Source organism: Aotus nancymaae, unplaced genomic scaffold (genome assembly GCF_030222135.1).
Source record: "Aotus nancymaae isolate 86718 unplaced genomic scaffold, 86718_ANA_hifiasm-v0.15.2.pri h1tg000075l, whole genome shotgun sequence".
Lineage (NCBI taxonomy): Eukaryota > Metazoa > Chordata > Mammalia > Primates > Aotidae > Aotus > Aotus nancymaae.
The window spans coordinates 2,381,690-2,394,042 of NW_026988490.1; the positions used below are offsets into that span (position 1 = coordinate 2,381,690).

General features: G+C 47.8%; 1 protein-coding gene across 1 annotated transcript in view; it reads left to right on the forward strand.

The window, feature by feature from the left end:
* Window positions 1-5,452: 5,452 nt before the first annotated feature.
* GABRG3 (gamma-aminobutyric acid type A receptor subunit gamma3) overlaps window positions 5,453-12,353 on the forward strand; it is a 549,201-nt gene continuing 542,300 nt past the window's right edge. The window contains exons 1-2 of the mRNA XM_064367750.1: window positions 5,453-5,505; window positions 11,273-11,421. Of these exons, the coding sequence (XP_064223820.1) occupies window positions 5,453-5,505; window positions 11,273-11,421 (202 nt within the window). The remainder of the gene's footprint in view (window positions 5,506-11,272; window positions 11,422-12,353) is intronic.

A 12,353-nucleotide genomic window follows, 5' to 3' on the forward strand; every position in this document is an offset into this window, starting at 1 on the left:
AGCAAAGCAAAGTCGTTTTCATATTAAGGTTTTATATCCTTACCAGTAGTTGGGACTACAATGTATGCTGTCACTGCAAACATTGTCCATATTTCTTTTATGGTGTACATAAAATATGCACAGTCATGTCATATCAATATATCCCAAACGAATGAAAGTGTGTTCATTTACATATACAATGAGACCTTTGTATTTTGATTCATAGAACATAGAAGGATGTTCTTAGTCTATCTCAAGCTCTATATTACATATAATTTCTGTAGATTATTTTCAGAAGTAAGTTTTGCTTCCACAGTAGGAGTGAGCTGCTTGGCTTATGTACACGTTAGAAATTATTATTAATTTTTAATGTATACTTCATGTTGAAGTTTCTTAGACATATTCAAGAAAGTAAAAACCAGATTTGGGCTAGTGATGTTAACTAGTTTCCAAAATGTTGTTTATTCTCAATAAATGACTTCAGTCATTTACTTAAGTTTATGTAAATGGATAGTTTATGCTCAAGGAATAGCAGAGATTGCTGCTGTTCTATTTATTGTATAACAGAAAGCATGGCCAGATTCACTTTTAAACTTCCTGGAAGCTCTTCAGTGGACCTTGAGCCAATACAATATATCTTTTGTCATCAAAGGAGTATTATTCTTATGTTATAATGAGAACAATAATTTACATGCTTGGTATAATAAAGGCCTAAAAGACACTTTATTTTATGGCCCTATTCTTTGTCTTGCCATAATGGGGATATTGTAAATCATATATTTGTGTAATATTGGTATTTCTTAAAGCAATAGATTACCACTAAACGCATGCGTTCTTTGTGATCTGGATATTCTATTTTCAGTCAGATAACCAAGAGAAATGAACACAGATGTCCCTCAGAAGACAAGAATATTCATGTCAGCTTTATTCATAACATCCCAAAATTTCAAACAAACCAAATATCCATTGGCATAGGAACCAATTAACATTCACACAGTGAACCACCACGCACAGCAGTAAAGAGTCATGAATGGCTGCTAACGTAGCAGTTTGGGGTACATCTCAAACTGCCCTGAGTGAGAGAAGCCGGAGGGTCACTGGATAATACTGCGCGACTACATCTATGCGAGGTGCAAGGCTGCGCAAAACCAGGCTTCTGCGGCCACAGGCGGAAGACTTGGTATTGACTCGAAGCTGGCCCAGCCCCTGGGAATGCCACGTGATTATGTATTTGTTATACACAATAATCCAGGTGCCACACAGATGCTCTTCTTGGTGCATGCCATACACATGCGAAACAGTTCACTGAGCCATACTTTTCGGATTGGTGCGTTTCTGTCGTGTGCGCATTCTCTCTTGATAGTACTGTTTTGATTGACAAGGAAAAGGCTTTTTCAAAATATGAAACCGCAAAACACCATATCACGCGGAAGTACAGTTTTGGGAGCGGGAGGGGTGTTTCTCAAAGCAGAACCCGGGGCAGCCACGGAGCAGCGGAAGCGCTGCGGAGCACGTGGGCAGCGGGGCGGCCACCGCGGGACGTGAGAGGCGCCCCCTGGCGACGGCCCCGCGGAGCTGCAGCGCCACCGCGTCTTCCCAGGAGCCTCCGGAGCCGAGGACCTGGCGGCAAGTCTAGTGCACGCCGCGCGCCCGGCTGGAGCTGTTCCGCCATCACCGCCGCGTGCGCTTGGGCTTTGGGCAGCGATCCATAGCCGGCCCTCTTAGGACTGAGAGCCAGTCTTGCGGTGGCGCTCCCTTCACCGACTCCATTTCCCTTCTCTTCCTGCGCTCCCCTCCCGGCTGAGGATGGAGAGGCTGAGGCGCGCACTGCGCATGCTCCGCACAGCCTCCTTGCGGGTCAGCCGGGCAGGGGAGCGGCGGCAAAGCCCGGGGCTTCTCCTTTGAAGATTCTCGACCTTGCATTTTGCTTTCACACTTAACGCCCAGAAAGCCTGCTTTGATTTTCCCCCAACCTCCCAGCGCATTTACATTTAAAAAACAAACTCTCGGCGGGGCGCCGTGGTGCCCGCCTGTAATCCCAGCTACTCGGGAGCCTGAAGCAGAAGAATTGCTTGAACCCGGGAGGCAGAGGTTGCAGTGAGGCGAGATGGCGCCACTGCACTCCAGCCTGGCGACAGAGGGAGACTCCGTTATTAAAAAAAAAAAAAAAATCTCGTTCCAGGAAGAGGGGGAAGGACTTTCCAAGGAAAAATGTTCAGATCTATCAAGCTGACCTACTCAGTCTAATAAATGAAGCAAAGCATTCCAAAGGGCAGAGGGGATCATGTCTCATTCATTCATAATAATAGCACATTGAAATATGCAAGAAAGGGCCGGGCGCGGTGGCGCAAGCCTGTAATCCCAGCACTTTGGAAGGACGAGGCGGGTGGATCACGAGGTCAAGAGATCGAGACCATCCTGGTCAACATGGTGAAACCCCGTCTCTACTAAAAATACAAAAAATTAGCTGGGCATGGTGGCGCGTGCCTGTAATCCCAGCTACTCAGGAGGCTGAGGCAGGAGAATTGCCTGAACCCAGGAGGCGGAGGTTGCGGTGAGCCGAGATCGCGCCATTGCACTCCAGCCTGGGTAACAAGAGCGAAACTCTGTCTCAAAAGAAAAAAAAAAGAAAAAAAGAAATATGCAAGAAAGGAAAAGAATAAAGAGCACAGGATGTACAAACAGTATTGCATTTTTTTTTTGTTCACTGATTGAATTGTAAAAAAACAGCAACAAAGACATCCAGGACACTTCTTGTTTACTGATATTTTACAAAATCACTCAAGTAACAGTCTACTTCTATTACAAACAACTTGTATTTTTACTCATGCTCAAAAAATAAATAATATGGTAAGGAGTCCAAAACGTTCACCAAATAGCCAAACAGCAAATGTCTGCTGAGCTCCTACTCAGGCAGATGGCATACTGATTACCACTGGAACATTGGAGTCAACTGCCTGGCCTTTAACCCCTGTCCTCAGCCTACTAGCTGTGTGATCTTGGGGGAAGTGACTTAACTTCTCTGTGCTTTTTTTCTATATGCAAAATGGAAAAAATGTTGCGAGAGTTAAAATGAGTTGGTCTATGTAAAGCCTTCTTCCTGGCCCTGGCCCCTCTTATATTATCAATGTCTGATGGTTATTTTTACTTATGTTCCTATTACTGTGTTAAGAAGGGAGGCACAGAATTGTTTGCATCTGCAGCTTTCTTGCAGCACATTTGGGTATGGTGGCTCATGCCTGTAATCTCAGCATTTTGGGAGGCTAAGGCGGGAGGATCACTTGAGGTCAGGAGTTCCAGACTAGCCTGGCCAACATGGTGAAACCCCATCTCTTCTAAAAATACAAAAATGAGTGAGGCGTGGTGGTGCACGCCTGTAATCCCAGCTACTCGAGAGGCGGAGGCAGGAGAATCACTTGAACCCAGTAGGTGGAGGTTTCAGTGAGCCGAGATGACGGCACTGCTCTCCAGCCTGGGTGATAGAGCCAGACTCAACTCACTCTTATGTGGAGCTTAGAGCTCATACAGAATATATATATTGTTCTTTCATTGCTTATAGTAATATGTGGAGAGGACATATTTCTACAAGCAGTGGAAGAACAATAAATCATCATCTAATTGATATTTATTTATTATACTTTAAGTTCTGGGGTACATGTGCAGAACATGCAGGTTTGTTACATAGATATACACGTGCCATGGTGGTGGTTTGCTGCATCCATCGCCCCGTCATCTACATTAGGTATTTCTCCTAATGCTATCCCTCCCCAATCCCCTTACCTCCTGCTATTCCTCCCCTAGCCCCCCAACCCCCAGGCCCCAGTGTGTGATGTTCCTCTCCCTGTGTCTGTGTGTTCTCATTGTAAGTGCTCAGATTTTGTTACAGAAAATTAGAGATTAGGGCAGAGCATGACAAAGGCTCATATTCCCCTGAAGCATAAAGAAGTGGTAAAGGTGTTGGACGTGGAAGAATGCAGGAGTGTCAGAGTCTTCATGAAAGAGGGGACCTTAGTGCGGCGTGTGCGCCTAAGTAAGAGAGAGGTGCTGGGCAGAGGAGGATGAGAATGCCAGAAAGAGTCCTGGAAAGCGGGGAACTGGGAGAGTTCAGCACCTCACAGAGACAGGAAGCTGGCAGTGCCAGGGAGGTGACAGCTCCATTGTTAAAAAACAATATTGTCATCAACAACTGCACTCCACTTCATGCCTATCCAGAAAAAAGGAGCACACCAGAGGCATACAAGCCCATGCCACCGTGCCCAGCTAATTATTTTGTATTTTTTTGTAGAGACAGGTATTTTGCACATTGCCCAGGCTGGTCTCAAACTCCTGGACTCAAGTGATCTGCCTGCCTCGGCCTTTCAAAGTGCTGGAGTTACCGGCGTGGACCACTGTGCCTGGCCGATCAAAGCTATTTGACAATATTAAAGAAACAGTTATCACCTTTACATAATTCTATGGATAGCAGTTATAAATATAAAATATTTTCTAAGAACGTTTTGGGGGTGATAGAAATGTAAAATTCCTAGTGGATTTACTACACTGTTGAGATTGCAATACTGACATGGTGCTAGATTGACTTTCTGAACGATTGTGACAAATGAAGGCGTAAATGCCCTTTTCGGTCTTTGGAACAGGAAAACACATAGAATGAAGCGCACCTCATGCTTCCAGCAAACGGAACGTCTTTGGCTTCTTGCCTTAGGGTCTTCCTGGCTCCTACCTCACAGTTCCTTTCCACCTCTACTGTTTATTGGTATGTGTTATTCTCTCTTTTCCGTAAGAAAGGCGTAAATCTGGGGTGTTTTTTTCCAAGTATTCCCCCCGAAAGCCACCTTTCCAAGCACAGAACCCCAGCGCCTAGGAGTTCAGCCGACCTGGCAGGAAGAGCGCGATGGAAGGGCGGGCCGCGGAGGTCAGGAAGCGCCGGAGGCACCTGCGCGGGGTGGAAACGGCGGGGATAGGCGGACCGCGGCTCGCTCTCAGGGGGCCGGCCCCGGGGACCCTCTTCAGGCTCCCCTCCCCCTCGGAGCTCCGCCCCCTTCCCGGCCTCAAACTCCTAGTCCATTCAAACCGCGCATTCCTCGCCCTGCGCGTTGTCAGGCGTGTAATTGGGGAAACTCCTCCCCGCCGGGACCGCCTCTGAGGCGCTGCCAGAGGACGGCCGCCGGCTGCCCCCGCCTCCCAGCGCGGCCACCGCACCGCGCGCGCAGCCCCGGCCCCGGCAGTCGCGCCAGGGGGTCCCCGCGCCCCGCGCTCCAGCCACCCGGCTGCGCGCACCGGCGCCAGTGCGCGGGCGGAGGAGGGCGGCGCGCCGCGGTGTCCCGGCGTCCCGGGTGCGTCCCGGGTGCGCCCGCGGGGGCGCGGCCAGCTCCGGAGTAGACTCCTGTCCCGCCCGCCGCGCCCAGCAGCGAGGAAGGGGCCGGCAGGGACCGGGTCGGCGCTGGAGGAACCGCGCCCCGAGCTCCAGCGCACCATGGCCCCGAAGCTGCTGCTGCTCCTCTGCCTGTTCTCGGGCTTGCACGCGCGGTAAGTGAGCGGCGCGGGGGCCGCATCGCAGGAGGCCCCGAGCTGGGCAGGGGTGGGGGGCGCGCGCCGTCGGCGGCAGGGAGTGGACAGGGAGTCGGCCCGCGACTCACCTGTCCCGGCTCCCCGGACCCTGCCGTCTGCGTTCTCCTCTGCAGCCGGGAGTGTAGGGGCTCGGAGGGGCTGTCTCCTGACGCTTTTAGGGTCTGGTGGTTTTAAGGGGTTTTAAACACCAGGATCAGGGGGCAGGGGCCATTTCTGGCTCCTTACCCCTCCTTCCCACAGCGGTTGTTTCACGGGGACACACACACACACACACTCTTTGGCTGACATTCCGTCATTTCCATCACTCTGAAATTTTCAAGGACCCGGGACCCGTGGTTCCTAGCTGCCCACTTTAGACCAGGTGGGAAAGAGCTAATGAATTGGAGGCAGGTGCGGGGGAACTGGGACCAGGTGGGCAGCAGGAAGCCCTGCTTGTCTGAGAGGACTCTCCTCCCAGGTCCTGCAAACACACACACACACACCTTCCAGATCAGCCACTTTCACACACGGGGACACACGCACTGCCACCCCCATAAAGCACGCATGTTGAGATGCATAATCGGGCTTCTGCCTGGTAATGTGAGAAATTATCTCACCATAAATTCCGCAGCCTTCCTCCCAGAACACCAACCGGCTAATGGGAGCTTAGAATCCCTCCGAAGAGATGAGGGCGCATGAGGATAGGAGGACAGTGGGACCCGAAGGGTTAACCCCTGTTGCTGTAAACACAACTGGAGGTTCTGGGTTTAGTTTCTTTAGTTCTCTCTGACCAGATCTCTGGCTAGAGCTTGCAGACTGCCCTGTGATTTGACAATCGGACCAGTGTCTGGCCCCTACTTCTTTCCCCACCCTAAGAAGCTCAGCGTGCCTGTATACCCTAAACCCTCTTGACGCTTCTCTGTTTCCTGGATCTGGGAGCCGGAGAAACAGAGGGCATCCTTGCGGGCACAGCCTGGCCACCATCAGGAGGCAATGCTAGGAGGCCTTGCCTTTCCATTCATATTTGTGAACTACCAAGGGCTAGGAAGACACATGAATAAATCCTACCAAACACGAAGGGACCCTCAGTTCTCACTCCTGAGCTGGGCAGAGGTGCTTACCCTGAGGAAGGAAGCCCCAGCCCTCCCCCTTTCACTCTCCTCCTTGCTGAGTTGAATGTGGAAGCCAACTCCACCTGTGACTCACAGGCAACTCTTTCAACGAGGCAGAGCACTCCTTGGGCCTTTCAGCTGAAGTTTCTTTCTGTGTCAAGAGACAGCTGGTGAAAAAATGGAAATTTGCTTTCTGAGGTCGCTTCTTCCTGATTGTATCTATGTTCAGAGGTGGAGAGGGAGGCAGACAGCACCGGGCATAACGCTGAGGCCGGCAGTCACGTCTCTGCCACCTTTCTATTGCCACCAACTCAAACGACTGACCAGCTGTTCAGGGTTAGGTAATCAGCTGTTCAGATCTCTGAAATCTTAACATTCTAGAAGAAACCCTGGCTAGTGTCCTCACTGCTGCATGTGCTTAGTAGAAAGATACCTTAGCCTCTGCCTTGAAACAGTCTGGTTTCTGGACATTCCCAAATATACACAAAATCTCTTGGGATTCTTCATCTTTGCATTCTGCTAAGACAGACATAATGATTTTCATATGTTCCCTATTTCTGTTGGTTCCTTGGTTTCATAATAGGGCTTGCATATCAGTTAAAATCTAAATTTTATACTAACTTTATTTCTGTATGCCTCTTCTTTGAGAGTGTCTTTGTTCTTTGAATGGGTTTTACAGACATGTGAAATCATCTGATGTCCAGTGTCATCTTTGAAAACTGTTAGGAATTCAGAGGGATTCTCATTTGCACTCTGAGGGCCTTCCCGCTGTGGAAGTCCCTTGGATAAGGTCTGGCGGCTTTGAGGCGATGGATCAGGAGCTCCCCAGAAGGGTGGATGCCTTAACTGCTTTCTGAGGTTTAGGAACTCCTTTTAATGTTTAAAAATACCACAGACTTTTTCTCTGTCGTCTGCTTTAAGTGAAGGTGTAAGACATGAAAATAACATCTGAGGGTTGAGTTTCTGTTTGACAATGACAATGTATCACTGATTTATTTTTAAGAGAAAGCTAATTGCAGTAATGGTGTTTAGGGTCCGGCAATGCAAGTCACAGTGCTCATAGGGATTACATGTAATTCACTTAGAATTCAGGGAAAAGAGAATATCTCTATATTACCCACATTCTAGTGGGTCCCCTGAGATGAGAGTTCGTTTTTGTCAAAGAAGGAATTTTCCCCTGGGCCTGGCAGTCTGGCTCTAGCACTGTGAGGGTTCTGTTTCATTTTCAGGATTTGAGGGAGAAGGGTGCTCACAGCCCAGGGACCTAGAGCATCTCGGCCTCACTCTGCCCACTGCCCACCCAGCCAGGCTACACAGCTGCGGTCCTGATATGCATCCCGAAGGGGTGGGAGAGAAAGCTCCTGCTTGCTTTTTCTTGGTTGCCTTCACTGCCACTTGTCCTGGCCTCTGAGGAGGAAGCTCTTGCAATTTCAGGAAAACCCTCTCATCACCACCAGAGGGAGAATTAGGCTTATTAGAATACCTGTTATTGAAGTAGCTGGAAGTAATTTTAAAAAACGAAGGCTGCGTATATAGAGAATGATGAAAAGCTGATGGCTGTGCTCGGTTTGCACATATGTGATTATCGGGGCCATAGACAATAACGGCGTGGAGACTGTGGTCTGGCTCTGTGGTGGCCGGATTGAGAGAGGGGAAGAGAACAGGAGGGGAGAGGAAGAAGGCGGGGGACAGACAGAGACAGCAGAGGGAGGGAGGAAGGCACCTGGGCTGAGTCACCAACTGTCCTGAGCATGGCGTGCCTGATTCTGCTGAGATGAGCTGCTGGCCTCTCCTCGTTGCCCCAGATACCCTTGCCCTGTCCCATGGGCAGTGCTTGATTCCCAGCTATCTAAATGCATCAACCTGCTCTTTAAGTTTTAAAAAATGTTTGCGGGATGATAAAATTAACATTTCTGGTAATACTCTTGATGACATAAAATATTTTATTTTTTAAATTTATTATTATTATTTGAGATGGAGTCTCGCTTTGTTGCCCAGGCTGGAGTGCAGTGGCACCATCTCAGCTCACTGCAACCTTTGCCTCCTGGGTTCTCCTGTCTCATTCTTCTGCCTCAGCCCCCCAAGTAGCCAGGACTACAGGCATGTACCACCACGCCTGGCTAATTTTTTGTATTTTTAGTAGAGACGGGGTTTCACCGTGCTGGCCAGGCTGGTCTCGAACTCCTGACTTCAGGTGATCTATCTGCCTTAGCCTCCCAAAGTGTTGGGATTACAGGAGTGAACCACCATGCCCGGCTGGATGACATAAAATATTTTAGAATAACATTTAAAATTCTGTAGTATTAGTTGTAAATGTTCACTTTTATAAATAATGAAATGCAGCATATTCCTTACTGAATGTGTTCCACATTTAAAAATCCTATTGATCGTGAATATTCAATGTGCATAAAAATCAACAGCAATTTATGGTTTCTATGGATGAATTTAAGCTTCTAACCAATAGGTACTAAAGAAATAGAATTACAGTTTAAGATCAGCCTAGGAAAAAGGTAAGTGGGGAAGGTATTCTGTGAGACAGATGCAGTATACTCATCATCACGATCTCTCGTTGATTTAGACTATCTGGCCAGCACTCTAGTCTATGTCATGGCTAGTTAACACAGTTTAAGAGACTCGTGTTTATGTTACATAAGTATGCATGTGCATATATATGAAGACTTAAGTGGAAAGAACGTGAAAGTTTTTATTCTTTTAATTAACTTCTTGTTAATTGTAGATAATTAAAACAATTCTCAAAATTCAGTTCAAGAAACGTACATCCCAGAGCACACGTGTCCTGACATGACACTGGCGTTCTGGCTCCCATCTGGGAAGCTAAACAGAAAGGGGCTCATTTCCAGTCAGGACAAATCTGCCTCCGTGCCATTTTCTTTTTTTTTTGAGACGGAGTTTCGCTCTTGTTACCCAGGCTGGAGTGCAATGGAGTGATCTCGGCTCACCGCAACCTCCGCCTCCTGGGTTCAGGCAATTCTCCTGCCTCAGCCTCCCGAGTAGCTGGGATTACAGGCACGCACCACCGTGCCCAGCTAATTTTTTTGTATGTTTAGTAGAGACGGGGTTTCACCATGTTGACCAGGATGGTCTCGATCTCTTGACCTCGTGATCCACCCGCCTCGGCCTCCCAAAGTGCTGAGATTATAGGCGTGAGCCAGCGCGCCCGGCCCTTCCGTGCCATTTTCAATTCTTTTTATTATTCTCCTCTGTGAAGAAAAAGTCATTAAGGCATGCACACTGACAAACTCGAAAGGAAAAGGTTGGTTTGCTTCACATGTTTTCTTGCTGGGGTCAGTGGTAGTCTGCCTGGAAATGCTGCTTTAAGGCAGAAAGAGACTGCTCTCCAAGCCCAAATAACTGTGGTGTTGAGATGGCCTCACTCATTGAGAAAACCAGCTTGTCGAGTACAAGTGTGTGTCAATTATAAACCAAAATTGTTTCAAAAACCCAAAACTGCAGAACCAAGACAAAGGAAAAGTAGCCAGTCATCCTGAGACCTCTCCATTCAGGCCCTCCTGTTGGTGAGTGTCACCCAGGAGAGGAGGCTGTCTGGCTCCTCCCCGCACAAAGCAAGCTCAGAGATGGCCAGGCATTTACTGGGACTCATTTACTGAGAAGCCAGAATGTTGAAGTCATATTAGAAAGCTGAGCTCTTCATGTCTGTGTTAGCCTGCTGTGCAGGAGATGAATCAGTTTGTATTGACCGAGGCGTGTAAGATGGCCTCCGCCAGCCACCAGTGGACATCTCTGCCCTTGCCTTCAACCTGCTGGCAAAGCAGACCCTCTCATAATGCCCGAGAGCCTAGACCCCCAGTTCCCGCCTCCAAGCAGAGTCAGACTGAACTATTTTGAATGAGTTCACTCAGCAAAAGCTAATCTCACCTTGAACTAAAATGAGGTCTTGGGGATAAGGGGTGGAAGCAACATGATACAGTCGCCGTACAGAAAACCACTAGAAGGTTTGTGCCTTGACCTTAGAGGCTCTCGGGGTGTGTCCAGGAAGGCTGTTGGCCCTCTGATACTGTTTTTTTTTTTTTTTTTTCTTGAGACAGAGTTTTGCTCTTGTTACCCAGGCTGGAGTGCAATGGCGCGATCTCGGCTCACCGCAACCTCCGCCTCCTGGGTTCAAGCAATTCTCCTGCCCCAGCCTCCTGAGTAGCTGGGATTACAGGCACGTACCACTGTGCCCAGCTAATTTTTGTATTTTTAGTAGAGACGGGGTTTCACCATGTTGACCAGGATGGTCTCGATCTCTTGACCTCGTGATCCACCCGCCTCGGCCTCCCAAAGTGCTGGGATTACAGGCGTGAGCCACCGCGCCCCGCACGGCCCTCTGATATTGTTTGCTTGTCACGTTATCTGTAGTTTAACTGGGATGGGGGATGGTCTTCTGGCATTTAATAAAAACATACCATGTTAATAGTAATAGCATTCTTCTTATGGAATTATTCCTATTTTGTGTTTTTATTTCAAAAAATTTTTCGCAGTTTCATGTGTAGTTGGGCTGTGGGTACTGAAGACTTTCCACCCATTTCGTGGTACTTGGATAGGACAAACTTAAGGCTCTTCCTAGAGCCGTCGCTGCAACTTATGTGTCGTATTTTGTGCTGTAACTGCAGGTCCAGGAAGGTGGAAGAGGATGAATATGAAGATTCATCATCAAACCAAAAGTGGGTCTTGGCTCCAAAATCCCAAGACACCGACGTGACTCTGATTCTCAACAAGTTGCTAAGAGAATATGATAAGAAGCTGAGGCCGGACATTGGAAGTGAGTGTTGTTTCCTGTGAGTGTTGTTTCCTGTGAGTGCTGTTTCTTGTGAGTGTTGTTTCCTGTGAGTGTTGTTTCCTGTGAGTGCTGTTTCCTGTGAGTGCTGTTTCCTGTGTTGTTTCCTGTGAGTGTTGTTTCCTGTGTGTTGTTTCCTGTGAGTGCTGTTTCCTGTGTTGTTTCCTGTGAGTATTGTTTCCTGTGTGTGTTGTTTCCTGTGAGTGTTGTTTCCTGTGTGTGTTGTTTCCTGTGAGTGTTGTTTCCTGTGCGTGTTGTTTCCTGTGAGTGCTGTTTCCTGTTACTCCAATGGAAAAAATACTCTGTAATGATACGTTTTAACATTTTTATGTTTGAGTAGTTGTAAATTCCTAGAGTATTGCAAGGATAGTGCAGAAAGGTCTCCTGTACTTGTTACACAATTGGTAACTGTAGTGTGATACAAATCAGGACATTAACCTTGGCGCCACCCAGGAGCACAGCTGTGAGTCATTTTATCCCATGTAGCTTACTTAATGACCCTTGCAGTCAACACACAGAACTCCTTCATCAACCCAAAGTAGATCTTGTGTCCCCTCTTGCTGTCCCTTTAGTCACATCTGCTTTCTTCCCCCCAAATTTCTAACCGTTGTCAGTCTCGAATTTGTTTTTCATTTCTGGTTGTTTTTTTCTTTTTTTAGTTTTGAGAATGTTACATACATGGAATCATTAACCATTTGAAACTGGCTCTTCTTTGTTCAGCAAAATGATTTTGAGATTCCTTCACGTTGTTAGATGTGTCAGTAGTTCTCTTACGGCTGCACAGTTGTTCATGGTATGAGTGTATTACAGTTTCTCTAGTCATTCATCGATCGGGGAGCGTTTTGATTGTTTCCTGTTTTTGTCTATTGCAAATAAAATGACTAAGCACATTTGTATACAGGTTTCTATGTGGGCAT